Source organism: Oncorhynchus nerka, linkage group LG10 (genome assembly GCF_034236695.1).
Source record: "Oncorhynchus nerka isolate Pitt River linkage group LG10, Oner_Uvic_2.0, whole genome shotgun sequence".
NCBI lineage: Eukaryota > Metazoa > Chordata > Actinopteri > Salmoniformes > Salmonidae > Oncorhynchus > Oncorhynchus nerka.
Window position 1 is genome coordinate 46,503,405 of NC_088405.1, and position 26,426 is coordinate 46,529,830.

The 26,426-nt window shown below is 41.1% G+C and overlaps 3 protein-coding genes and 1 long non-coding RNA gene across 4 annotated transcripts; 2 read left to right on the forward strand and 2 right to left on the reverse strand.

Moving 5' to 3' along the window:
- The first annotated feature begins 2,412 nt into the window (after positions 1 to 2,412).
- On the forward strand, positions 2,413 to 10,113 carry ftr82 (finTRIM family, member 82). Its single transcript, XM_029670040.2, has 7 exons — positions 2,413 to 3,260; positions 5,415 to 5,510; positions 5,816 to 6,049; positions 6,366 to 6,525; positions 6,742 to 6,792; positions 6,966 to 7,034; positions 7,248 to 10,113. The coding sequence occupies exons 1-7, from the start codon at positions 2,667 to 2,669 to the stop codon at positions 7,766 to 7,768; spliced, it is 1,725 nt and encodes a 574-aa protein (XP_029525900.1). The 5' UTR covers positions 2,413 to 2,666; the 3' UTR covers positions 7,769 to 10,113.
- On the reverse strand, positions 9,624 to 12,418 carry LOC115136383 (uncharacterized). Its single transcript, XR_003864604.2, has 4 exons — positions 12,349 to 12,418; positions 10,843 to 11,158; positions 10,591 to 10,633; positions 9,624 to 10,418 (listed from the first exon to the last, which is right to left on the reverse strand). It is a non-coding gene; the product is annotated as an uncharacterized LOC115136383 (long non-coding RNA).
- Positions 12,419 to 16,705: 4,287 nt separating this feature from the next.
- Positions 16,706 to 19,227, forward strand: ift22 (intraflagellar transport 22 homolog (Chlamydomonas)). Its single transcript, XM_029670041.2, has 5 exons — positions 16,706 to 17,132; positions 17,426 to 17,508; positions 17,634 to 17,723; positions 17,942 to 18,144; positions 18,729 to 19,227. The coding sequence occupies exons 1-5, from the start codon at positions 17,094 to 17,096 to the stop codon at positions 18,875 to 18,877; spliced, it is 564 nt and encodes a 187-aa protein (XP_029525901.1). The 5' UTR covers positions 16,706 to 17,093; the 3' UTR covers positions 18,878 to 19,227.
- Positions 19,228 to 20,108: 881 nt separating this feature from the next.
- Positions 20,109 to 22,829, reverse strand: atp5l (ATP synthase, H+ transporting, mitochondrial F0 complex, subunit g). The gene is made up of 3 exons (XM_029670042.2): positions 22,687 to 22,829; positions 20,576 to 20,736; positions 20,109 to 20,286 (listed from the first exon to the last, which is right to left on the reverse strand). The coding sequence occupies exons 1-3, from the start codon at positions 22,736 to 22,738 to the stop codon at positions 20,188 to 20,190; spliced, it is 312 nt and encodes a 103-aa protein (XP_029525902.1). The 5' UTR covers positions 22,739 to 22,829; the 3' UTR covers positions 20,109 to 20,187.
- Between the last annotated feature and the right edge of the window lie 3,597 nt (positions 22,830 to 26,426).

Genomic DNA, 26,426 nt, shown 5'->3' on the forward strand with positions numbered 1-26,426 from the left:
ACTATAGCTAATAAAGACACAGGATATGTTTATCCTGTACATACCAAATACTAAAGTAACAAGGGGACTTAAGTCATGGGCTAGAAGTGCATTTTTACATGGCACAATATCTTAAAAATATGTGAAGCATTCAGATCGACATCAGACAGATAAACCTGTAAGAGATAGGAATGTTTTGTCAAACATGTTTCTGTGATTACAATGTTCTCTTTTGGCTGCCTCAAATGAGCATTTTTTTCTCTCTGTTTAACACACACCATATCTACTTTTACTACTCCATGCACCTCTGGTGGAGGCTGCTCACAATAATGGCTGGAATGGAGCAAATGGAATGGCATCCAACACATTGGAACCATGTGCTTGCTGTCTTTGAAACCATTTACATTTACATTTAAGTCATTTAGCAGACGCTCTTATCCAGAGCGACTTACAAATTGGTGCGTTCACCTTAAGACATCCAGTGGAACAGCCACTTTACAATAGTGCATCTAAATATTTTAAGGGGGGTGAGAAGGATTACTTTATCCTATCCTAGGTATTCCTGAAAGAGGTGGGGTTTCAGGTGTCTCCGGAAGGTGGTGATTGACTCCGCTGTCCTGGCGTCGTGAGGGAGTTTGTTCCACCATTGGGGGGCCAGAGCAGCGAACAGTTTTGACTGGGCTGCGCGGGAACTGTACTTCCTCAGTGGTAGGGAGGCGAGCAGGCCAGAGGTGGATGAACGCAGTGCCCTTGTATGGGTGTAGGGCCTGATCAGAGCCTGGAGGTACTGAGGTGCCGTTCCCCTCACAGCTCCGTAGGCAAGCACCATGGTCTTGTAGCGGATGCGAGCTTCAACTGGAAGCCAGTGGAGAGAGCGGAGGAGCGGGGTGACGTGAGAGAACTTGGGAAGGTTGAACACCAGACGGGCTGCGGCATTCTGGATGAGTTGTAGGGGTTTAATGGCACAGGCAGGGAGCCCAGCCAACAGCGAGTTGCAGTAATCCAGACGGGAGATGACAAGTGCCTGGATTAGGACCTGCGCCGCTTCCTGTGTGAGGCAGGGTCGTACTCTGCGGATGTTGTAGAGCATGAACCTACAAGAACGGGCCACCGCCTTGATGTTAGTTGAGAACGACAGGGTGTTGTCCAGGATCACGCCAAGGTTCTTAGCGCTCTGGGAGGAGGACACAATGGAGTTGTCAACCGTGATGGCGAGATCATGGAATGGGCAGTCCTTCCCGGGAGGAAGAGCAGCTCCGTCTTGCCGAGGTTCAGCTTGAGGTGGTGATCCGTCATCCACACTGATATGTCTGCCAGACATGCAGAGATGCGATTCGCCACCTGGTCATCAGAAGGGGGAAAGGAGAAGATTAATTGTGTGTCGTCTGCATAGCAATGATAGGAGAGACCATGTGAGGTTATGACAGAGCCAAGTGACTTGGTGTATAGCGAGAATAGGAGAGGGCCTAGAACAGAGCCCTGGGGGACGCCAGTGGTGAGAGCACGTGGTGAGGAGACAGATTCCCGCCACGCCACCTGGTAGGAGCGACCTGTCAGGTAGGACGCAATCCAAGCGTGGGCCGCGCCGGAGATGCCCAACTCGGAGAGGGTGGAGAGGAGGATCTGATGGTTCACAGTATCGAAGGCAGCCGATAGAAACCATTATACTTATTCCGTTCCAGCTATTACCACGAGGCCTACCTCCCCAATTAAGGTGCCACCAACCTCCTGGGATGCATCTGTTGGGCAGTTAGACTAGTTCAACAGGCTGCTGTTTAAATATATACAATAACTTCTGTCCTGAACTCTAACTGCTCTTTGTCAAAACACCTGTGGCAGGCAGTTCAAACAGTGGCAGGTACCGCTGTTTGTTTTGGGTCACAAAAGATAGAAAAAGATCCCCTCTGAAATTTGAAATGTATCCTATCCTGTTTGTGGTGGGAGCAGGTTTGTTTGTTCAGTGGGTGGACTCCAGCCCCTTCAAAACCTGATCTTCCACAAAATGTGCATTTATGTCTATTCAACTGCATCTAATGTAGGGCCTATGACATCTGAAATTCTGTTCACTTTTCCAGTTGAGTTTGAGGGTGAAAATGGGAAAAAATGTTTATATTTGAAAACAATGCTGTATCTCTATCTCTGTATCGTAGTCTCTGATCAGCACAAAAAACAATGATTAACTGATCCAGCCTACAGTGTAGTTTGTACACTATCAAGTCAAATACAGTTTAAAAAATTTGAATCAGACCAAACACTGAAACCCCCCAAAAATGCAGGCATATTTAGCAGCAGTTAGTGCCCCCCTGTGTGATACAATTCATTCATTCTCCCTGCCTCAGCCTATCCCCTTTTTTATTTTTTTAAATCTCCTTTCAGCCCGCCCCCTCGCTCTCTCCCCCTCCCTTTAAGTCTCCTACAGCCTTTGCTCAACCTGTTTATCTGAACTGGGCTGAGCTCTACATACTCTCTCAGGCAGCACAGGGGTAGAGCCTGCTTTCAATCAATAACCTCTGGAATTCAGAAATACAAGTAGGTCCTGTCTCTGGCAGGCTCTGCCACACTCTTGTGGACGGCGGACTCCCTAGTGCACTGGTTAGATCCCTCTGTGGATTCCTCTGTCTGTCTGCCTTTCTCTCTCTCTCTCTACAGTTCTGAGGAGTGTTTGTGTAGTGTAGTGAGTAGCGACGATGGCTGATCCCACGTCTTCGGATTACTTCAGCTGCCCACTGTGTGTGGGGCTGCTGAGGGACCCCGTGGCTATCCCCTGCGGACACAGTTTCTGCATGGACTGCATCAGCGGCTACTGGAATGAGGCAGACTACACAGGGATCTACATCTGCCCCCAGTGTAAGATCACCTTCACCCAGAGGCCTGTGCTCAGGCCCAACACTATGCTCACCAAGGTGGCAGAGAAGATCAAGAAGACTGGTGCCAACCTCAACCTGAACCTCACACCCCCAGGGAACACCTTTGCTGGGCCTGCCGACGTGCCCTGTGACTACTGCTCTGGTAAGAAGCTCAAGGCTGTTAAGTCCTGCTTGAACTGCCTGGCCTCATACTGTGAGAAGCACCTGAAGCCCCACTATGAGTCAGCCACATTCAAAAGGCACAAGCTGGTGGACGAGCTGGGGAACCTGGACAGAAAGATCTGCCCCCAGCACCAGAAGTCCCTGGAGCTGTTTTGCCGGACTGACCAGATGTGTATCTGTGCCATCTGTACTGTCAGCGAACACAGGGGACATGACATCGTCTCAGCCGAGGCAGAGAGGAGTGAGAAACAGGTAAGGAGAAGAGACATGTTTCTTTCTATCCGAGTGTCAGGCTTAACTGTGAGTTTTATGGGAGTAGCCCAGACCTTGACTTGTAGGTTTACAATTTTTCACAGAATGATTTGTATTTTGAAATCAAATTATGAATAATTTAAACTGAAATCAAGTGTGATGTGAGGATATCTGGATACTTTACATACAATGTAAATAACTTGTTCAGTCGGTCATATGGCAGAAATCAGTACTCACAGAATGTACAAGGCACAGTCACTTTTAAGGGGAGTGTTCTAGAACTGACTCAAAGGTTAACTGACTAATGGTTTATTCACCAACACCTCCTTCCCTCCTAAAGAAGGAGTGAGCGAACAGAACTAGGTAGTTAGTCAGAGGGGAAATACGGGACAGGGATGTGAGTGAGTGGCCAGTGGATTATGGTGGTGCGTGTTGATGATACAGGAATGTGGGGTTAGGCAGACGCGTAGTATTCCCAACCCCCACTCCTCCACCCACTGCCACCACTGCAACGTTTGTACTTTGACCCAGCTAGCTCACCAACCAGCCAGCGTTACCACCCACTCCTGCAGGTCAGGCAAGCACACTCACACATCCAAAACAAGTACAACTCTCTGATTAGCTGTGAGTTTGATCGAGGAATGTGTTCTTAATATGTGGTAAAGGTTTGTGGTGTTCCAGCTGTGCTTGATGAGACAGTGTTCCCAATCTGATAGCCATGTTCCCGGCTTACAAACAGCGGTCTCAAGTCCCAGGAAGACCCAAATACACCAAGGGCAGACCCAGGGTTTCTAGCCTGGTGTATTTGGGGCTATTTTATTACAGAAACTAGACTCTAGTTTCCTGGACTGAACTTTGAAACCCACCTATGGGAAGGGGCTGGGTTTAAGCCTGGTAGTGGGGATGGTGATAATGGAATGCAGTTGTACCAGAATGCAGAGACTGAATCAAGGCCTTGTCTAACCGCATGTCCTATTTATGATCAACAAACCATTGACCTGACCATGACCAGCCACTGCGTCCAAATCAGTCTCTATTCGAATGGACTGCCAGAATTGGCAGTCAAAAGCTACAGTTTTAAAAACAGCCACAGTGGGGCCACATCACACTAATATACAGTGTGTTACTTTTACATTAGTATCACCAATATCTATGACATTAATGTATATCAAGGACATTTATATGACATCATCGTAATACTGTGAAGAAAAGCTTTTTACAAAGGCCATAATTCAGCCTTTCTGTTTGCTAAATGGGGAGACTGGTTCCTCTCATCCCCAGATTTACAACCTGACTCTCCTCTCCCATGGCTTCACTCCTTCTCTTTCACACTCCCCTGCCTCTCTTCCCCCTATCCCCTCTCCCCAGATTCCCCACATTCCTTGAGCTTATCTTGAAGAATGGGCTGGTAGGTTTTGAGTAAAGGCTGAATTAGCTCTCTCTCTCCTCCATTACTGTATAGGCCAGTATGTGTGCACCTTAAAACATCTCTTTAGAAGTCAGGCTCAGGCATACAGCAGTAGTTTCACATTCCTGGCATGGTCAGGATTCCATGAGGTTCTTTTTTCCCCCTCCTTCGGAGGTAAAGCCGCCCATTCTAAGTAGATCTTTAGAGCTAAGCTTGTTATGGGAAAAAGGCACTATTACTCTCATAGTATAATCGCATCTTTGTCACATAAGATAATTTTTTTTAACTTCATAAAGAAACACAAACAACCTATTAACTAATAACAGTATGAGAAATAAGCATTCGATCTTAATTGCAGAGTATAACATAAACACATGCAATGCCCCTCAAGATAACGCTGTACACTGTCACTGTTAACCACAAATAAACCATTCAGTGACATTACATAATCAAGGCCAAGTTGGAAGGCATAACAAATCTAATGATACTAATCGTGAACTGAATGACATGCAAGGCCCTTAAATATTCACTCACAGGAGGCTGCTGAATGGAGGATGGCTCATAATGATGCCTGGAATGGAGTAAATGGAATGGTAACGAACACATGAAAGACGTGTGTGTTCGATACCATTCCATTGATTCCTTTCCAGCCATTACTATGAGCCCGTCCTCCCCAATTAAGGTGCCGCTTGTGACTCACTTGTAAGAGGTATTGTGTTGATGATTCTGTGGTGTTACCTCAACAGAAACTCCTGGGAGTTGCTCAAGCTGAGATCAGACAGAAATGTCAGGACAGGGTGAAGGAGTTGGAGGAACTGAGAACAGCAGTGGACTCACTAAAGGTAAGGAGAAAATGTCTTGAAAACATTGTCTGATGATTGTCTATTTCATACACTAACTCATAACTGCTCTGTCATGTTCAATGTTTAAAAAAACGTTAGATATAATTTTCTTGTTAAACTACATTCCTGATTCCCAATTAAAGCAGAGAAATGTAGATCAAATTAATGTGTGATGACCTTCTGCATGGCAGCCTGTAACTCACGATGTATCAATGATGACTGTGTCTTGTCTAGAAATGTACAACTAACTTATGTGTATAGGCCTCTTGACCTGAGATAAATTAATCATTAACTGTGTTGTCCAGAGCTCAGCCCGGAGGGCCATGGCGGAGAGTGAGAAGATGTTTGAGGATATGATCCGCTCCATCGAGAGAATGAGGTCAGAGGTGACAAAGATGATTGGCATCAACGAGAAGGCTGCATTCAACCAGGCTGAGGGGCTGGTGGAGAGGCTGGAGCAGGAGATAGATGAGCTGAAGAAGAAGGAGACGGGACTCAAACAGCTGTACAGCACTGAGGACCACATCCACTTCCTACAGGTGAGACTGAGAGGACTACATACAATTACATACGGTATTTACATTTACATTTAAGTCATTTAGCAGACGCTCTTATCCAGAGCGACTTATGTTCTGAATATTCTGTAGTACATACAGTACATTCACTTATAGTGGTCAGTGGATGTCCACTAAATTGTAAAGTGCAAGACAATTGGATCTATAAAAGGTTCAATATTGCAATGATATTAAGCAGCAATCAAAGTCATGGATCTCTACAATATGTTCCTCTGCTGCTCGTTCATTGTTGGTCCTTGAACATGCTTATTTGATGACACTCATGATTATTTTTATACAGAACTTCAACTATCTGTGTACTCCCACGGATGATGGCTTTATCCCCAGAGTGTCGGTGAACCCAGACTTCTCGTTCAGCGCAGCCAGGAAAGCCGTGGCAGAGATCAAGGATCGTCTGGAGGAGCTGGGTAGAGAGGAACTTGTGAAGATCTCCAAGTCAGGTCAAAACAACATACATAGCCCCCGTTTCCAGTCTTTCCCGTGTCCTATTTCAGAAGCAATTGTCTGACCTGTGAGACTAGAACATATACAACCAGTGTCTAACTGACCATAATTTGTTTTATATCTAAAAACAATACACAGTATATCTGAAATTCTGTTAACAGTAGCCAAGACACAATGTTTTGCTGACTACCTTTTTATATTGCCCCTCACAGTGAACGAGGTCCCTGTTTATACGACAGAAAAGAGAGAGAAAAGCAGCAGAGGTGAGTCTTGTGATCAGTGTACTGTATATATGATGTTTGTTCGTTGTGTAAAGTTAGATAACACACTAGCAAACAAAAAATGTAATGGTTTGGGAGGTGAAGGCCTATGAAGAAATTCAGTGCTGTGGATTTGAATAGACATTGAGACATTGTCTTCTATTTTCACCTTCTAGTCATAGAAGTCATGACAGTGGACAGCCCTCCTCCACCAGAGCCCAAGACCAGATCAGAGTTTCTGAAATGTAAGTACATATATGTTCAATTAGCACCTACTCTCAAACCTGGTTCCAGATCTGTTTGTGCTTTCTTACCAATGCCTACAATGACCATAGGAGTTGGCAAGATAGTACAAACCAGATCTGAGACCAGGCTTATTATCTCTTCATAAGCCTGTTGACTCAAACCTGTATCACAGAACAACACTAATGTTGACCCATTTCACACCCCTCCCCCAGACTTCTGCCAGCTGAGACTGGACCCCAGCACAGCCTACAAGGAGCTACACCTGTCGGAGAGCAGCAGAAAGGTGATCCGAACCAGGGACCTCCAGCCCTACTCTGACACCCCGGAAAGGTTTGACAGCTTCGCGCAAGTGCTGTGCCGCGAAGCCCTGTCTGGTGGCCGCTTCTACTGGGAGATCGAGTGGAGCGGGGAGTTCTCCATGGGGGTGGCCTATAAGGGAATCAGCCGCAAGGGGAAAGGATCACTGTGTCTGCTGGGCTATAATGATAAGTCTTGGAGCCTGCTGTGTTCTGATACAGGGTACTCAGCCTGGCACAACAGGGCAGATAAAGCCATCAATGCGCCCCATTCACCGAGGATAGGGGTCTACCTAGACCACTCGGCAGGGGTCCTGGCCTTCTTCAGTATAGGCAACCACATGACTCTCCTGCACAGGTTCGAAACCATGTTTGTGGAGCCCCTCTATCCCGGCTTTGGAGTTGGAACCTCGGTCAAGATCTGTCAACTCAAATGAACACTAACATGTGCCTCTTATTCCTTGGTGAAAAATATAATCACAGTTTTTTAAAGGACGTTTTGGTTTATTTTTCACACGGTTCGCTAAGCATCATTTGTAATTTGTTTTGTTTTTCTTTGAGACTGACTGTGCCACATTGCTCTATCCAAGAGTTCTATTTTATGAATTTTCTAAACATTTGAATGAGCAGAGGTCCTAATAATTACATTGTATGTAAACATATAACCTTTATCTGACCAAGTATTCTTTATCTAATGGTATTTTGAAAAACTAGTATCTACATGGCCAACTAAATGTGTTTGTACTGTATGTAACAGTTAGCTTTTTATGACAAGAATAACTATTTTTAATAAAGATGAAATGACTACTCATATATATATATATATATATATATACACACACACAAAAGTTCAACATTTGTAGATTTGGCTATTTCAGCCACACTTGTTGCTGACAGGTGTATAAAATTGAGCACACAGCCATGCATTCACCATAAACAAACATTGGCAGTAGAATAGAACTGAAGAGCTCAGTGACTTTCAACGTGGCACCGTCAAAGGATGCCACCTTTGTAAGTCAGTTTGTCAAATGTATGCACTGCTAGAGCTGCCCCGGTCAACGCTAACTGCTGCTATTGTGAAGTGGAAACATCTAGAAGCAACAAGGGCTCAGCCGCAAGGTGGTAGGCCACACAAGATCACAGAATGGGACCGAGTGCTGAAGCGCGTAGTGTGTAAAATTCGTCTGTCCTCAGTTGCAACACTCAATTGCTGAAGTTCCAAACTGCCTCTGGAAGCAAAGTCAGCACAAGAACTGTTTGTCGGGAGCTTCGTGAATTGGTTTTCATGGCCAAGCAGCCTAAAATCATGATGCGCAATGCCAAGCATCAGCTGGAGTGGTGTAAAGCTCGCCGCCATTGGACTTTGGAGCAGTGGAAACGCGTTCTCTGGAGTGATGAATCACGCTTCACCATCTGGCAGTCCAACAGACGAATTTGGGTTTGGCGGATGCCAGGAGAACGATACCTGCCCCAAGTCATAGTGCCAGCTGTAAAGTTTGGTGGAGGAGGAATAATGGTCTGGGGCTGTTTTTCATGGTTGGGGCTAGGCCCTTTAGTTCCAGTGAAGGGAAATCTTAACGCTACAGCAAACAATGCCATTCTAGATTATTCTGTGCTTCCAACTTTGCAGCAACAGTTTGGAGAAGGCCCTTTCCTGTTTCAGGATGACAATGCCCTCCGTGCACAAAGCGAGGTCCATACAGAAATGGTTTGTCGAGATCGGTGTGGAAGAACTTCACTGGCCTGCACAGAGCTGACCAATAGTATGTGGACACCTGCTCGTCGAACATCTCATTCCGAAATCATGGGCATTAATATGTAGTTGCTGTTTTAACAGCCTCCACGCTTCTGGGAAGGCTTTCCACTAGATGTTGGAATATTGCTGCATTCCAATTCATCCCAAAGGTGTTCGATGGGGATGACACTCATGATTATTTTTATATATATATATATATATAGCATATATACTGCATATATATATATATATATACTGCATGCAGTATATGCAGTATATTCCGGTCTCTGACATTGCTCATTCTGATATTTCTTAATTTCTATATTATTTTTCGTGATTATGTGTGTATTGGGTTTAAAAAATTGTGTTGATGTGGGTATTACTGCACTGTTAAAGCTAGAAACATTTCGCTGTTCCTGCGATAACATCTGTAAATGTGTGTACATGACCAATAAACTTTGACTTGATATTTGTGTGCCTTTGACCTAATCTGTCTAACATGTAATCAACTTGCAATTTATTGTCAAGGCAAACCCAAGGCTGAGTGTACCCTTAATTTTTTATTTAATAGAATAATTGTATTTTTTTCCCCAAGGGGAACTTCAGTTGTGGCTAATTATAGTACAAATTGTTTATATTATCATCATCATTATTTTACATTCAATGACTGATTAGTTTGTGAGCAGTCAAATCAATTGAGGCATTTTTCTTGAGGAGAATCTGTTTGATGTTAAAGTTACATAAGCTGTTTAAGCACTTAATGCTAACATGGCCTGTTTAAGTCAACTAGGAGATTATTATTTGCTTCATTCCAGTGACTGTTTGATGCTGAATATCAGTGAAGGCAAGCCCCACGGATTTTTACAATGGCGTCAATAGTGTTTAGTGTGAGACATGAACAGCCTAAATAATCACAACAATGATTTATTTGGGCCTTGTGCTGTGAACAGTCCTACATGACAAAACACTGTGATTCTGAGTGAGTGTTAGTGATAGTCACTAATATTAATTATTTAGCCTACCATAATAAAAACATGTTTGAAAGGATTGCCGTTACAGTAGTCTTGCATGTCTTTTCACTAAATTAATTTATATTCCTGTGTATTTATCAACACAAACATATGTTTAATCCATATAAACAACATGCCCAATGAAGCAGCTTCAAGTTTAGTTTTAACACCGCAATGATTTCTGTAATTCTACTTCAAGACAAATGTTTGTCAAGTGCTCTCTGCTCATAGGCTTCTTCTTCTTTTTTAACGTTTTGTGGCTGACAACACCTATTTGTGTCTGCTTCTTCTCATCCCCATCCAGCGTGACAACCTCTGACAGACTCCTCCTCCTGACAGTACCTGTTTTAATGGTCCAAAAATATTCCACATAGTTCATATTCACACACTAGGCTCACAGAATAGGTTATATTACAAACACGTTTTGCCCAAAGCAGCCAACTAAAGTAATGTAGTTAACTTGATCATGGGCACAGTGGACATTTATATCTGTGATGTTCAAATTATTTCTTACCTGTGTCTTACTTGCTTAAGGACCCAGTCACCCCTGCCTGTACCTGACATTGTTGAAAAACAAGTCAATAAATGAATGAAGATTGTTACTCAAAGCAGCCAACTAAAGAAATGTAGTTAACGTAAGTTCAATCACAAAGTCTGGTTTGAGTGCATCTCCTCAGTTTCATTCAGTAGTACAACACAATTCACAGTGCATTTCATCATGGGCACAGTGGAAATGTATATCTGTGATGCTTAAATGTTGTCTTACCCCCAGAGTGAGAGTACCCTCTGGTCTCCTTGCTGAGGGTGGAATTAATCATGCACAGCTTCTCGTGGGGTGAGCCTGTTCTGCATGTCACGCCTCATGTCTAAAACATGGGAAAAGGACAAAGTCAAAATGTCAATGCATCTAAAAATCCAAGTGGTCCCTCAACACTCAACTTTCATCGTTTCTGTTCTTGTTTTCCCAATCGACAGTCTGACAGTCCGACAGTCTTCCTCTTCTGCCATGGTGGATGAGCTACATTTTCTAGAAAATACAGGGCCAGACCCGAGTGTTGTCACTGGGTTTCCGGTCTTCCCATCTGAAAGACGAAAAAAAGAAAAAAACTTTGCTAGCAAAAGTTGATTACCTAAATGGTAACATCTACATTAAAATACCATAACCCACAGACTTGCCTATAGTAAGGGTAAAATAGACTGGGCTTGTGTCTATCTGCAGATCTAAAATCCTACTATGTGGATGGGACATTTCTACTGGGCTGGAGGAATTATCTGGGATGATCAACTAGATCAGGACAGTCTAGGGTACTAATTTGTCTGAAGAGGCAAAGTATTGTGATGAGCTATATGACTGTACTTCTGATTCTAATTCTCAAGACGAAAGTTAAAACCCTCAGCCTTAAGGTCATTGAGGAGATCAACAGTTTATTTTACCTTTATTTAACTAGGCAAGTCAGTTAAGAAGGGGGATCGTCTGAAAGCAATCGACACATGCAGGGATGTAGTAAACAAGGATTTTGGGCACTGGCCAGCAGACGATTTCTACATTCAGGTCCTAATCTGTGGTTTGTAAAGGCAAAATGTCACTGCTGTGTCAGGTTAGTGTGTCACATTGTCTACTAGCAGAATCTGAAAAGTACTAGCCTTGGGCTAGCTTAATTTCCATCCCTGCTGACATTTCTAACTGACTTCACAGGACATTTTTTATTTTATCTTTATTTAACTGGGCAAATCAGTTAAGAACAAATTCTTATTTTCAATGACTGCCTGTTCAGGGGCAGAACGTCAGCTCGGGGGTTTGAACTTGCAACCTTCCGTTTACTAGTCCAACGCTCTAACCACCAGGCTACAAGTCATGTACAACCATTTCTATTTTGTAAAAACATTACGTAGTTTTGTAAACTAGCTAGCCAACTTTAGCCAATGTGGCTAACTAGCCAACCAAGGTTCCTAACATTACCTCACTGTTTGTGTAGTCAGCCTTTTCTAAGTGGTGACATGCTAGCTAACCAACTATCCTTGCCATGGTGCTGGCCCAATGTTAGTTAGCAAGTCTGACTACACGAACGGTGAGTTATCTATCTAGCTAAATATAGCTTCTCTGGTGGGCTAATGCTAGCTAGCATGTCACCACGTGAAAGGGGAGCTGGCTAGCTCACTCAAGACTAACGTTATTTATAGGCAAATATGTTGACACAAGTTATCTTGTCCGAGATAGATTTGCGCTGTTATCAAAACGTCACACTAGGGTACGTCTACACGAAACACAGACCTTACATGGGAAGATATGGTCTATTTCAGTCATGGATCAAATCATTCTGGGTCGGCAGGGTAGCCTAGAGCGTTGGACTAGTAACCGAAAGGTTGCAAGTTCAAATACCCAAGCTGACAAGGTCTTTCTGCTCCTGAATAGGCAGTTAACCCACTGTTCCTAGGTCGTCATTGAAAATAAGAATTTGTTCTTAACTGACTTGTCTGGTAAAATGAAAAAAATCTGCTGGTGTTTTGATACTTATTCACAAATTTAATGGTGACGTTCTAGAATCCACATCTTCACAAGACCGGAGATGGGTCACAGTAACTGTTAAACTTGACAATGCTGTTTTTATCATTTGTAATGTATACGGACATAGCTCACATGCTCCTAATAAGACCCATTTTACCAAGAAAGTACAGGATTTAAGCAACAAATACTCAGAGGCTTTTCTAATTATTTCAGGGGATTTTAATGAAACACCTGATGCATCTGCTGATCGTTTTCCTCCTAGAACGAGTCAAAGCCCTCAGAATAGCAATATTATCACTACATCATGCAAGGATCTCTGTGTTAAGGATGCCTGGCATTATTTCAATCCGGATGCACAGGGTTATACCTGGACCAACAAATCTATGTCACGTAAATCTAGAATATATGTATTCCTAATTTCCCCTTTGTTATAGATGAGCTCATCAGTTGGCTCCCTTTTCTGATCGTCACTTGATTTCCTAGAATTTACAAGATACTAAAAAATCAAAAGGTACTCGAGGATATTGGAAATTAAACAACACACTTCTTAAAGATACTACTCTCATTGAAAACATCAAATCATTAGCTAAAGATATTTTTGCAAGAAAATACTTGGGTCATGGAAGTAGATGGGAATTTTTCATATATAAAGTCAGAGTGGTAGCCATTAAACGCGCCAAAGAGCTGATGCAATTAAAGAACCTTGGAGACAAGGAGATGATGAGCAAGCTTGGCAGTTTTCTAAATAAAGATAATCTATCTGAAGAAGATGAGTCTGTATTCAAGTCTTTACAACTAGAATTAGAACAGCTTTACACGGATCTGGCAAAGGGTGCCTTTGTAAGGTCAAGAGCTAAATGGACTGAAGAGGGGGAAAGAAACACTAGTTACTTTTTTGCACTTGAAAAGAGAAACTACAAAAGAAAATATATAACTGCACTAAAAATTAACAATGTTTTATGCAAAGATCCCATTACAATATCATCATTTGTCAATTCCTTTTATAAAAACCTTTACAGCTCTCAATTTCAGGAAGATGGTTGTGAAAGCTACATTTGCCACATTCAGAATTATGTCCCTTTAATTGAGGATGATTTCCACTCAGTTTGCGATTCACCTGTGTCAATTGAAGAAATTAGAAAGGCTCTGAATTCTATGGACAGTTTTGGGAGTTCTATTGCATCTTATCCATTGCATCTTATCCTACCTCATTTGCACATGCTGTATATAGATTTTTCTACTGTATTATTGATTGTATGTTTGCTTTGCTTTATCTTGTGCAGGTCGCAGTTGCAAATGAGAACTTGTTCTCAACTAGCCTACCTGGTTAAATAAAGGTGACATTTTTTTTTTTACTAGAAGACCCGATTTTTAATATGTTTCAAGATTGCATTAAAAGCGGGGAAATTGTCTCCACTATGAAACAGGGCCTTATTTAATTGATTCTGAAGCCCGATAAAGACCCTTCTCTCATTGACAATTGAAGACCAATTACTATATTACATATTGATTACACATTGATTGCTCTGGTTTATGCCAAAAGATTAAAGAAAGAAACCATGCCATTATAAATTAGACTCAAACAGGATTTATGAAGGGCCGTCACATAAGCTCAAACATTCGTTTAGTCTTGGACCTTATAGATTATTCAGATGCAATTGACTCAGATGTGGTTGTCTTATTTTTGGACTTCTGTAAAGCCTTTGACACAATTGAACATGAATTTCTCTTTAGGTCTCAAACTTTTTGGATTTGTTGAACATTTTATCAAAGTAATTTGCATGTTTTACAAAGATATAAATAGTTCTGTGTTACTAAACCTTAATACTTCCAAAATATTCAGTATCAACAGAAGTGTACGACAGGGGATGCCAAATTTCGCCATTTTTATTCATTTTGGTTGTGGAACTTCTATCTCTAGATATTCTGAATAATGCAAATTTGTATGGCTTAACCATTTGGCTGATGATACTATTGGCTACAAAGAGATCTTTCTACACTTGGGAGAGTACTACTGTCTCGTTTTGTGTACCCCTCATTATCGTTATGGGTAAATACTGCTACTTGTAAAAAAGATCAGTAAGACCTTTCTTGACTTCATTTTGAAAAATATGTCTCACAAACTGAAAAGTCAGTCCTTTCTAACAAAAGAGCTGAAGGCGGTCTAGAAGTGTTGGATTTTGTTGACATACATAACACTTTCAAGATAAAGGTTGAAAAAGATGTTTGATCAATACTGATTCAATATGGTATTTCATTACAAACAATGTGTTTAATAAGTTGGGAGGTCTTACATTTTTACTGGAATGTAATTATATTCCTGAACGATTACCTGCTAAATTGGCTAGGTTTCACCAACAAGCTTTAATGGCCTGGAAAATTTTCAGGCCATTAAAGTTTCCTGCAAAATTCTTCCCCACATAAAGCTCTTTTATGGAATAATTCAGACATAACTGTAAGGAGTAAGTCATTGTTCTACCACAGCTGGCATGAGAGGAATATTGACTTTGTTCTTGATGTTTTCGACAACAAGGGTAATATTCTCACATATGAACAATTTATAACATTGAAAGAGTTTCCAATACCTTTCAGAGAGTTTATTTCTGTGATCAAAGCCGTACCCAGTGTTCTAACTACACTAATGAAAACTCATCTTAGCTTTGGTAATGATCACAAATTTTATCCAGAACTCAGATCGGAAGGCGTAGGCTTACTTGAGAAATCTTGTTGTAATAAATATATAAGACAAATTCTTCATTCACAAAACCAACTTACACCGAGAGGAAAGTTTTTCTGGAACATGCTTATTACTGACATTGTCTGGAAAAATGCATGGTTAAGGCCTTACAAATATTGTATACCGAACAAAGTTAAGGAAGTGCACTTCAAAATTTTACATAAGATATATCCATATATCCATATGATTTCCAAATTTGTGCCTATGAATGATATCTGCATTTTCTGTGAAAAAGAAGGTGAGAATCTGTCTCACTTGTTCTTTGAATGTAAATTTGTGTCAGGATTTTGGGGAAACCTTGGAAAGTACTTATTTACCATTATGAACACTACCTATGTTTTTGACATCAAATCAAAAATCAAATCAAATTTTATTTGTCACATACACATGGTTAGAAGATGTTAATGCGAGTGTAGTGAAATGCTTGTAAGATATAAAAATATATAATGTTACTATTTCAATGATAACAAGACCACTGAAATTATTGTAATTTTTTTTATTCTTGTTGCCAAATACTTCATACACAAACAAAAATTCCAAAATTCTATATCAAAATTACAATTTAAAAAAATGTAATTTAACTATTTTATTAAAACATTAACCCTAGTGAACAATAGCAAGAATAACATTTTCCTAAATCACGACAATAAGATTTTTTCAGAGTGATTACAATTGCACTAGAATTGTTTGGTTTTTTTATATTATTTTTTTGTTCCAGTATTTTCTCGTTAATACCTGCATTCTGTTTTGTATGATGTAAGAATGTAAAATGTTGATCTGTGTTTTGATTTTTTTTTAAAGACAAAAAAAAGAAAACATAGACCCTATATGAAGTGGTTCTAAAATAGAATACGTAATTCCCAAACATTCTATTTTCTTCTTTTAAATTGTATTTGTGTTTATTTATTGTTTACTTCAGTTTATTTAGTAAATACATTCTTAATACTTTTTTTTCTTAAAACTGCATTGTTAGTTAATGGATTGTAAGTAAGCATTTCAACTGTAAAGCCTACACCTGTTGTATTCGGCACATTAGAAAAATACAATTTGATTTGATTCTATGAATTTATGACAATAAAAAAGACCGCTTGTCAGAAAAATAGAAAAAGAAAAATGGCATATTATTCCCGGGGGTGTATATGGTCAGATTTCATGTGCTGAAACGCTGTCAATTCCACTTTAAATCGACATCCAAATGGTCTGGGGAGTAATAAGGTTGAATGATCTTATTGTCTTGTGGCATAGACAAATTCCTTTAATTTCATGTTAAACTGGCAATAATAATTATTTGATGGAGACGTCGTTACAAATTACGTCGATATTACGTCGCTCGATAACGTTATGGAAAAGGGTTTATTGGATAAATGTGGCATCTACTCTTGCTCCAGAAAAAAGTGCTAGTTTCAGGATTTGTTCGCTGGTTTTGAGTGGTCGTTGCTCTTATTACCTGGCAACCCTGGGGCCACCCGTCTGCCTTGGAAACCATAGAGATGACGAATATGTTTACACACGTCATCACTAGCTATTTAGCAAGGGATGTTTTACGTTGCATGTGTTAACTATATATTGTGCTAGACCTATAAAGTATTGGAGTCAGAAGAAAGTTTGCATATTGTTTTAAAATATAGTTATCTACCTTTTTCATTGTTGAGTAGCTTGCATTTAGCAGCTTGGTACTGATAATTAGCTAACGTTAGCAGATTTGTTCAGCCAGCAACGCCTAGCAGCTAGCTAACGTTAATCTGGACAAGCTATCAACACAAGTGAAGGGGAGATGTTCAAAGCAAAACTGCTTTTAATTGGACCAAGTGAGGTAAGACGAAAGAGCTATTTACACATTTAGTTATTTATTTTGCGGCTGGCTAGCAATGATGAATTGTTTGGATTCATTGGGTACGATATGTATCATGGTGTCTGTTTCTGCTCTCTTTGACTACTCCTTATGGAATTTGCATTCCAAACACTCACTTGACAATTACAGCAATGGAGTTGGCAAGAGTACAAACAGATGTGAGACCAGGCTAGGTTAGATGGGTTGTAAAATGAAAGATATTGGCATTTATCTCCAGTGAAAATTGATGAAACAGATCTTCCGTTGTGTTTCAGTCTGGAAAAACAGTTCTAGCCAACTTTCTCTCTGACACCGTGGAGACAGTAGGAGGGGAATACTGTCCTACTCAAGGTGTCAGGTAAATTGAGGACTCATATCTCCCAGTTCCAGCATCAGATTTGTCAATCAGCAAAAGCTTGGTAGCGGATGTCTACAACTCCAAATGATGGCTTGTGCACCATTTAACCATTGTGTTGTTCCAAGGATACTGGAGTTTGAATCTCAGTATGAGGGAAGTGGGGACAAATCCTTGACATGTGAGGTGGAACTTTGGGACTGTGCTGGAGATTTCAAGTAAGGACCAATAGTGCTTTTTCAAACACGTTTCAAACTCATTTCACAGCTGCTGTACACCGAACACAGAAATTTGCTCAACAGAATTAGTCAAATAACCGTTTCAGTAGTGTAATTTACTATTCTGTCCATCACCATTCACAGCAAAGAGTACTGCATTGCAGTTATGTCAATCTAATCAAAGCTACAATTCTTCCAAATTGTCGTTTCCGATGCAGGTTTGAGTCGTGCTGGCCAGCATTGATGAAAGACTCCAATGGTGTGGTGATAGTGTTCAACCCAGACATGCCACGCCACCTAACGGAAGTAGAGACATGGTACTCCATGTTCATCTCCTCACAGGGGCTACAGGACAGGCAGTGTCTACTGATGGCCCACCACAAGCCTGGCAGTGGAGTAGATAATGGACGACCCAACCTAGGTAGGACTAATTATCAACAAGCTTGTTACATTGTATCTTTTTCTTGTGCACTGTAGGAGCATCTTTCATTTGAATGACATTTCAATATTTCCAATGCCCCCGCTGCTAAAGCAACCTTATGTGAGTACATGCCATTTAAGGCCCAACAATTAAGTACCTTACTGTTATTTTTTCCAAATAAAATGGTAAAAGTAGCTTCTTAACAAATAGCTAATGCTCAAGCAAGACATTTGCTATGGCTGTGTAGGAGTGGTCTGAGGGACCTAATTGGATGAGCCTAATGGGAGTGATATGTAACCTGAACTAGCTGTTATTGAGAGGTTTGAAAATCCTATTGGTATATTAACTTATACCACCTGGTGATGTCACCAGGAAGGCCAAAACTCCATCCCACCAAAACAGGTGGACATTTCAGGCTCTTTTCAAACAGCCCTTACACTAAAACTAAATGTTTCAGTTTTTCCAACCCAATCACATTTGACTGCACTGGGCATTCACAGGCCATACACCACTGCTTTTCAATTCATACCTAATGAGGACAATTATCAGTTGCATTTCTTTGACATGTTTTGTCGTGTGTGTAGCTTCGCATTTGAACAGGTTACCATTGAGTCACTCTAACCTGGAGGAAGATCCTGAGGATGTGCGGCAGGGGTTCCGCAGGTACTTGGAGAACATTGTGCAAACACTGTCAGAGAGCCGGGAGCGAGAGGAGATGTCTATCATTACTTAAGATCATCCCGAACCAAAGCTTCATCTATCGAAGGTTGGATTTAGACTCCACTAGATACTCTGCAGTCAAAGGCTCTGCAACCACTGACTTAAAAAAAAAAGTTTACACACAGGTATTTCTAACTTTAATTAATCAGCTGCACTTGTGCTTTTCCAAAACATAATTCCACCATATTTCCAAAGTTGGTGGCAAAAGTAACCAGAAATGAAATCTTTCAACTGCACTTGGATATTTTGTGTGCAGACAAATGCTTAAAATTGGTTTACTTTTATAAATTCTGAAAAATAAATGCAACATGTAATGTGTTGGTCATGTTTCGTGAGCTGAAATAAAATATCCCAGAAATGTTCCATATGCACAAAGCTTATTGCTCTCATGTTTATATCCCTGTTATTGAGCATTTCTCCTTTGTCAAGAAAATCCATCCACCATCCAGGTGTGGCATATAAAGAAGCTGACTAAACAGCACAATCATTACATTACACCTGGGCCGGCAGGTAGCCTAGTAACCGACTAGATCAAATCCCCAAGCTGACAAGGTAAAAATCTGTTCTGCCCCTGAACAAGGCAGTTAATGGCCTAGGAACAGTGGGTTAAGAACAAATTCTTAAGACTTGCCTAGTTAAGGATAAATAAAAACAGGTTGCTAGGCCTTCATTGTGCTGGGGACAATAAGGCCACTCCAATGTGCAGTTGTCTCAATGCCACAGATGTTAAGAGAGCATGCAATTGGCATGCTGACTGCAGAAATGTCCACAAGCTGTTGGCAGAGAATTTAATGTTCATTTCCCTGCCATAAGTTGGAGGAAACTCGTTTTAGAATATGGCAGTGCATCCAACCGCAGACGGTTGAGCAGTTTGCTGTCAACTTATTTAAAAGTGGCCCATGGTGGGGTTATGGCAGGCATAAGTTACGGACAACGAACAGTTGCATTTTATCCATTGGCAACTTGAATACACAAATAACATGACAAGATCGTGAGGCCCATTTTAAGGTATCTGAACAGATGCATACCTGTATTCCCAGTCATGTGAAATCCATAGATTAGGGCTTAACACATTTAAATAAGATTTTACTGAGTTCGAGGAAATCAGTTAATTTGAGTCTCTATTTTTGTTCAGTATATTTCTCACTAAAATGTTTCAGAAGAAAGTTGGCAACTTCAATATATTTGATAGCTGTCCTGTAGTGTCATGATAGTTGTAAATGTTCCAAGTTACAGTGCTAAAGTTCTTTAAACAATATACATTTATTAATTGGATTTCCAGTTGAGGTGGAAGTTAAGAGCAGAGCAACCAGACAGTCCGATTTATACAGCGTATCCAACAATGCCTCCTTTCCCGATGCACTCTCCAATGTAGAACCACATCAACACTTCAGTGCACACCAATCCATTTCTGAATGCATCCTGTAACAAAAGCATATTGAGATGAATGCCACACAAATACCAGCAAGTCACACCTTAAAACAACGTGAATATATTCAGAGACAATTCCATATTTCCCAAATGGTTACGGTGTAGACCTAATGTCTACTCTAGTGGATTGTGGCTTACGTCAATCTTAAGAAGCACTTATTTTGTTTATGAAGGGACTACTTGTTAAACACCCACAGTCAGAATCCAATAGGTAAAATAAAGAAATAACTAGCTACTTATACAGTATTGCAATTATTCAAACAATCTTCCCAGTTTTCACCTTCACTGTGGTCTGTCCAAGGCGTCCACTGTTGACACCGGTGACAATGTTTTTGATCCCAATAATGGCCTGGGGAATCTCGGCAGGGGAAGGGGGCACGAGCTCGACTTTAGCATAGTGCCAGAAGGTCGCTAGACGGGGCTTGGAGTAGGTAGCAGCGGCTGAAAGAACATAATATACATGTTATGAAATGTGTCCTCTGCTGAACACTTGGGTCAAGCTAGACAAGAAACATAGCTAGCATAAGAGTTTACAAGGTGAGATACACAAATTGGTATATACAACCTGAAGCCAATGCCTGCAAAAATGTGTAAATATTCCTTACAAGACAGAATGTTGGATAACATTACATGTAAAAAAATTAATTAAAAGACAAAAGTACTCTACTGGTTGTCTGTGAGGTTTGTCCATCAGCTGCTGGACAAAATATCCACAGGAAAGTATCGTTTACCCAACCCTTTAGAGAGCCGGTAGGTATATGGGTCGGTTTTACATGGGTTGGCACAGAGGTAAAGTACGTCTTACTGGACATTTGGTTCTCGTCAATAGTTATTGAACCAAGTATGCCATGACAATGAAAATTGTATATTCTGAATCAGTGGAGAACAATCCACATTTCAAAAACATTTTAGATTGAAGATTGAAATCTGAAATCAGAATTTTAAAAGGTAACAAAAAGTGTTGATTGTTCACCATCCTCCCGATTCAAAATACAATTTCATGGCATGCTTTGTTCAATAGCTATTGACAAGAGAACCAAATATTGAACTAACTTTACCTCAGTGGCAAACCAAACCATATTTCGAGCTGTTGAAGGACAAACCGCACAGACAACCTGTGCTTGTAAGGAATAGTTTAGCATTTATTAGGGCTACTCATTCAAGGGTTTTATTTAGAATTCCAGGCATGGCATTCTGCAGTGATACACCATCCCATCTGGTTTGCTCTTAGTGGGGCTATCATTTGTTTTTCAACAGAACAATGACCCAACATCTCCAGGCTGTGTAAGGGCTATTTGACCAAGAAGGAGAGTGATTGAGTGCTGCATCAGATGACCTGGCCGACACAATCACCAGACCTCAATCCAATTGAGATGGTTTGCGATGAGTTAGACCACAGAGTGAAGGAAATGCAGCCAACAAGTACTCAACATGTGGGAACTCCTTCAAGACTTTTGGAAAAGCATTCCAGGTGAAGCTGGTTGAGAGAATGCCAAGACTGAACCAAGCTGTCAAGGTAAAGGAGGCTACTTTGAAGAATATAAAATATTTGGATTTGTCGTAACCAAAAAAAAGTGTACGACATGAGCTCATGTTATTTCAATTCTTGTCTTCACTATTCTACAAAGTAGAAAAGTTTTATTTATTTTTAAATCAATTAAAACCCTGGTATAAGTATTTTGACTGGTACTATATATTGTCACATACACCATCCAGTAAAATGTGTTCTTTTACAGAGTCAGCCATAGTAGTATGGCGCCCGTGGAGCACATTAGGGTTACGTAAATTGCTGAAGGGCATAGCAACACCTTTTTTACCTTGTCGGTTAGGGTGTTCGAACCAGCGACCTTTCAGATACTGGCCCAACACTAACCTCTTGGCTACCTGCCGTCCATTTACACGCATTTTGCAGGCATTAGCTTCAGGCTGTATATACCAATTACATTTGGTATTAAAGCATGATTAAATCAGACTACAGTTGAGAACTAGGTGACTCAGATTGTCAGAACACCTGAGGTTGACATTTAGCTAACTGCCTACATCAAATATTAAATCTGAGGCTACTTAGGTAACTTAAGTTATTTACTATACCGTTAGCCAGCTAGATAACAAGCTAACTTAGTTACTAACTACAGTACTAAAATGAGTAACCTCATATAGTTAATGTTCATTTGGAGACACATTTTTATTCATGATTAAGGGGGGACGGCTTGTTAGTTAGCTAGTTATCAAGTTTGAGTAGTTAGTTGCAGTCGGGAGAATGTGCTAACGTAGTTAACATTGACAGCAGAACCAGGCCATGCAAGCTTGACTGTCAGTTGGACTGCAATAACATGCATGTTTAAAAGCGTCAAGGTTTAGCTAATGTCCAAACGAAATAATTAGACTTACCTCCGATCAAAGTAGGTACTTTGGCCACCAGTTTCTGGACTGCCTGTGCCATGATGCTTTATTTTGAGTAATTTTCACGACTTCTCTTACCGGCTTGTCTGCTGCAACTGCGAATGTCACCTCCAGCTAGAAGGACCCTTCAAGTGGGGCTGCCTTATGAATTGCCTGAACAGAAATAGCTGCAGCGCTGCCTCATGTAACGCGTGGACACTGAATGGATGTAAACTAGTGTGTGCTTGTTATTCTTTTCCCCCACGTAATCCTTCTCAAAGGTGAACAATCTGTTTTTCATGGCAACAACAGACTGTAACAAATTGAACCAAGTGTCGGTAAATCTCCTCACTTTCTTTCCACTATATCTGTTATGAAAAAGCACTGGATATAGGTACACATATAATATAGCAGACTTCTGCCATATTGCTTTCACCGATTTAATTTGGACATTTTCACTTAGGGGTGTACTCACTTTTGTTGCCAGCGGTTTAGACATCAATGGCTGTGTGTTGAGTTATTTTCAGGGGACAGCAAATTTACACTGTTATACAAGCTGTACACTCACTACTTTACATTGTAGCAAAGTCCAATTTCTTCAGTGTTGTCACATGAAAAGATATACTCAAATATTTACAAAAATGTGAGGGGTGAACTCACTTTTGTGATATACTGTATATACGGTACTCGATACCATCTACTGCATCTTGCCTATGCCGTTCTGTTCCATCACTCATCTAGCTTTATGTACATATTCTTTATCCCTTTACACTTGTTTGTGTGTATGAGGTAGTAGTTTTGGAATTGTTAGGTTAGATTACTCGTTGGTTATTACTGCATTGTCGGAACTAGAAGCACAAGCATTTCGCTACACTCGCATTAACATCTGCTAACCATGTGTATGTGACAAATACAATTTGATTTGATTTAGAATGTGTTGGACTACGTTAGTCACCTTCGTGAGCGCCTACACCAAGCCTGTGCTCTCACAAAGGAAGCTCTGTGTTCCTCACAGAGGAGTATAAAAAGACACTATGATAAACAGGCTGTTTCTCGTCCACTACAGCCAGGTGACCAAGTACTGGTGTTATTGCCTGATCCGGGATCTTCACTGTCAGCTCGTTTCTCTGGTCCTTATTTAATTGAAAAGAAATTAAGTGAAACTGATTATGTGCTTCAAACTCCTGATAGAAAACACCAATCTCGTGTGTGCCACATTAACATGTTGAAGGCATACCACACCCGACCCATCACCCAGTTAGATAGTTCAAAAACAGCGGAAGTTACTACTGTCTCTGCTTCTGCTGCTATGATAGTGGGCTGTCATATTGATGATGTTGATGGAGACGGATTAGAGTTGCGCAATACTCAGCAGCAGTGCGTTAGATTGCCCAACTCGGAAATGCTGCTGTCTCTCCAGTCAGGTTCATTTAACCAACGGACAGGCCGACGATATTGTGAGGCTACTACACAGTTTTCCATGTCTCTTTAATGATGTTCCTTCTCGCACAAGCATGTTGGAACATGACATTATTGTTGGAAATGCTGCCCCTATCAAGCAACACCCATATCGTGTCAACGCTTCTAAGAGGAAGATAATGATGGATGAGGTGAGATATTTGTTGGAGAATGACCTGGCTACGCCAAGTTCAAGCCCTTGGAGTTCTTGCATTCTGGTTCCTAAACCTGATGGTACGTCCAGGTTATGTACAGATTATCGAAAGGTAAATTCTGTCACAATGCCAGATTCGTTCCCGTTACCCAGACTGGACTACTGTATCAACACTGTTGGTGCTGCTAATTATGTAACTAAGTTGGACCTCTTAAAAAAGGTTACTGGCAGGTTCCGTTAACCTCATGTGCTTCTGAGATTTCTGACTTTGTGACCCCAGACAACTTCCTACAATACTCTGTCATGGCTTTTGGGATGCGGAATGCACCAGCTATACTTTCCAACGACTGGTTAACGCCGTATTAGCTGGCGTTCCCAATTGCAGTGCCTACCTTGATGATCTAGTGATTCATTCGTCTGAGTGGTCAGATCATGTTGACTCTCTAAGGGTAGTATGTGAACATTTGGCAACTGCTTCTCCTAACCCTGAACTTGGCAGTGTGAGTTTGGGAAGGCTACTGTTATCTCGGCAAAGAGGTCGGCCATGGACAGGTGTGCCCTGTTGATGCCAAGGTCTTGGCTATAACTGCATTCCCCGGACCTACCACCAGACGAGAGCTACGCCGCTTTTTGGGGATGGTTGGCTACTACCGTAGGTTCTGTAAAAATTTCTCTGCAGTAGTTGCTCCATTGACCGATTTATTCAGTCCGGCAAGATCGTTTGAGTGGTCTTCTGATTGTAAGGTAGCTTTTGATACTGCGAAAACACTCTTATGTTATACCCCTGTACGGATTTTGAACAACAGTTTAATTAAACTTGAGGTAGATGCTAGTGCCAGAGATGCTGGGGCTGTTCTACTTCAGCAGGACAAGAGTGGAGTGGATCTTCCTGTTTGCTATTTTTCACAAAATTTTTACAAATGTCAGAAAAATGATGCAACTATCGAACAAGAAGCTCAAGCTTTGTTGTTATCTCTGCAATACTTTGAAGTATATATTAGTTCCAGTGCTCTACCAGTGATTGTATTATACTGATCATAACCCCTTAGTGTTTCTCCTCCGGATGTACAACCAGAACCAGCGCTTTATGCATTGGGCGCTTATTGTGCAAAATTATAATTTGGAGATTCGCCACAAAAAGGGTTCTGATAATGTATTGGCAGATGCTTTGTCTCGTGTGTAAATATGACAATTTTTGGTATGTTTTGTAAATACTGTGGTCGCAATCCCCATGGGTTGCTCTTTTAATAAGGGTGGCAGTGTTACGGATACAGGTATCCTGTGTGTGTGTATCCTGTGTGTGTATTTCTTTTCTCTCCTTCTCCCCTCCTCACAGGTGGCAATCATCATTCCCCAATCAGTCATCAATCAGAAGACACACCTCCTCCTGTTTCATTACCCAATCACATCCCCTTTCCCTTGGTTTAAAAAACCCATTCAGTTGTATTCTCTAGAGCTTGTTCTCTCCCTCCCTCTCTATTTGTATGCAGAGGTCTTGCTTTTGGTTTTTGCAACTACATTTCACTTAGCCGGTTATCCTGTGAGTGTTGTTTTGGTGTTTGACTGTTTGTTTGATGGTGGGAAAGGGGGTACCAAGACAAGTTGCCCATGGGCACACACTACCCGTAGGTAAACTTTGTCTAAATACACTAGTTAGAACTGGGTGGACCACCCACTGTATTTTTGGTTAGTTAGCTAGCTGTTGTTGAAGCAGGTAGACTAGCTTAGGGGTGTTTTTGAATACTTATTTCTTTCCTTGGGTCCAGCTTAGACCCTTTTCCAGCTCCCCTTTACTGTGTGTTTAAAAATAAACCATGAGTGTCTGACTAATTTAGTTGTCTGTGGTTTTTTGTTCTCACATACTTTTTCACTACTATATGAGTTATGTTATGGGTCTCGTTACCATCCACCTTAGACTGCCGGGCCAAAGGGATTCGTAACAGTCCCCATGTGCAGTGGCAAACCGTAGTCTGGCTTTTTTATGGCGGTTTTGGAGCAGTGGCTTCTTCCTTGCTGAGCGGCCTTCCAGGTTATGTCGCTATAGGACTTGTTGAACTGTGGATGTAGATACTTTTGTACCTGTTTTCTCGAGCATCTTCACAAGGTCCTTTGCTGTTCTGGGATTGATTTTCACTTT

Coding starts and splice junctions, on each gene's coding strand:
- atp5l (XM_029670042.2), bottom strand. CDS start 22,738: ATGGCACAGGCAGTCCAGAAACTGGTGGCCAAAGTACCTACTTTGATC. Junction 20,737..22,686: donor AGTACCTACTTTGATCGGAG/GTAAGTCTAATT, acceptor ATGTTCTTTCAG/CCGCTGCTACCTACTCCAAG. Junction 20,287..20,575: donor TTGGACAGACCACAGTGAAG/GTGAAAACTGGG, acceptor CTTTTGTTACAG/GATGCATTCAGAAATGGATT.
- ift22 (XM_029670041.2), top strand. CDS start 17,094: ATGTTCAAAGCAAAACTGCTTTTAATTGGACCAAGTGAG. Junction 17,509..17,633: donor TGTCCTACTCAAGGTGTCAG/GTAAATTGAGGA, acceptor TGTTGTTCCAAG/GATACTGGAGTTTGAATCTC. Junction 18,145..18,728: donor TAATGGACGACCCAACCTAG/GTAGGACTAATT, acceptor TCGTGTGTGTAG/CTTCGCATTTGAACAGGTTA.
- ftr82 (XM_029670040.2), top strand. CDS start 2,667: ATGGCTGATCCCACGTCTTCGGATTACTTCAGCTGCCCACTGTGTGTG. Junction 6,793..6,965: donor GAGAGAGAAAAGCAGCAGAG/GTGAGTCTTGTG, acceptor TTCACCTTCTAG/TCATAGAAGTCATGACAGTG. Junction 7,035..7,247: donor CAGATCAGAGTTTCTGAAAT/GTAAGTACATAT, acceptor CCCCTCCCCCAG/ACTTCTGCCAGCTGAGACTG.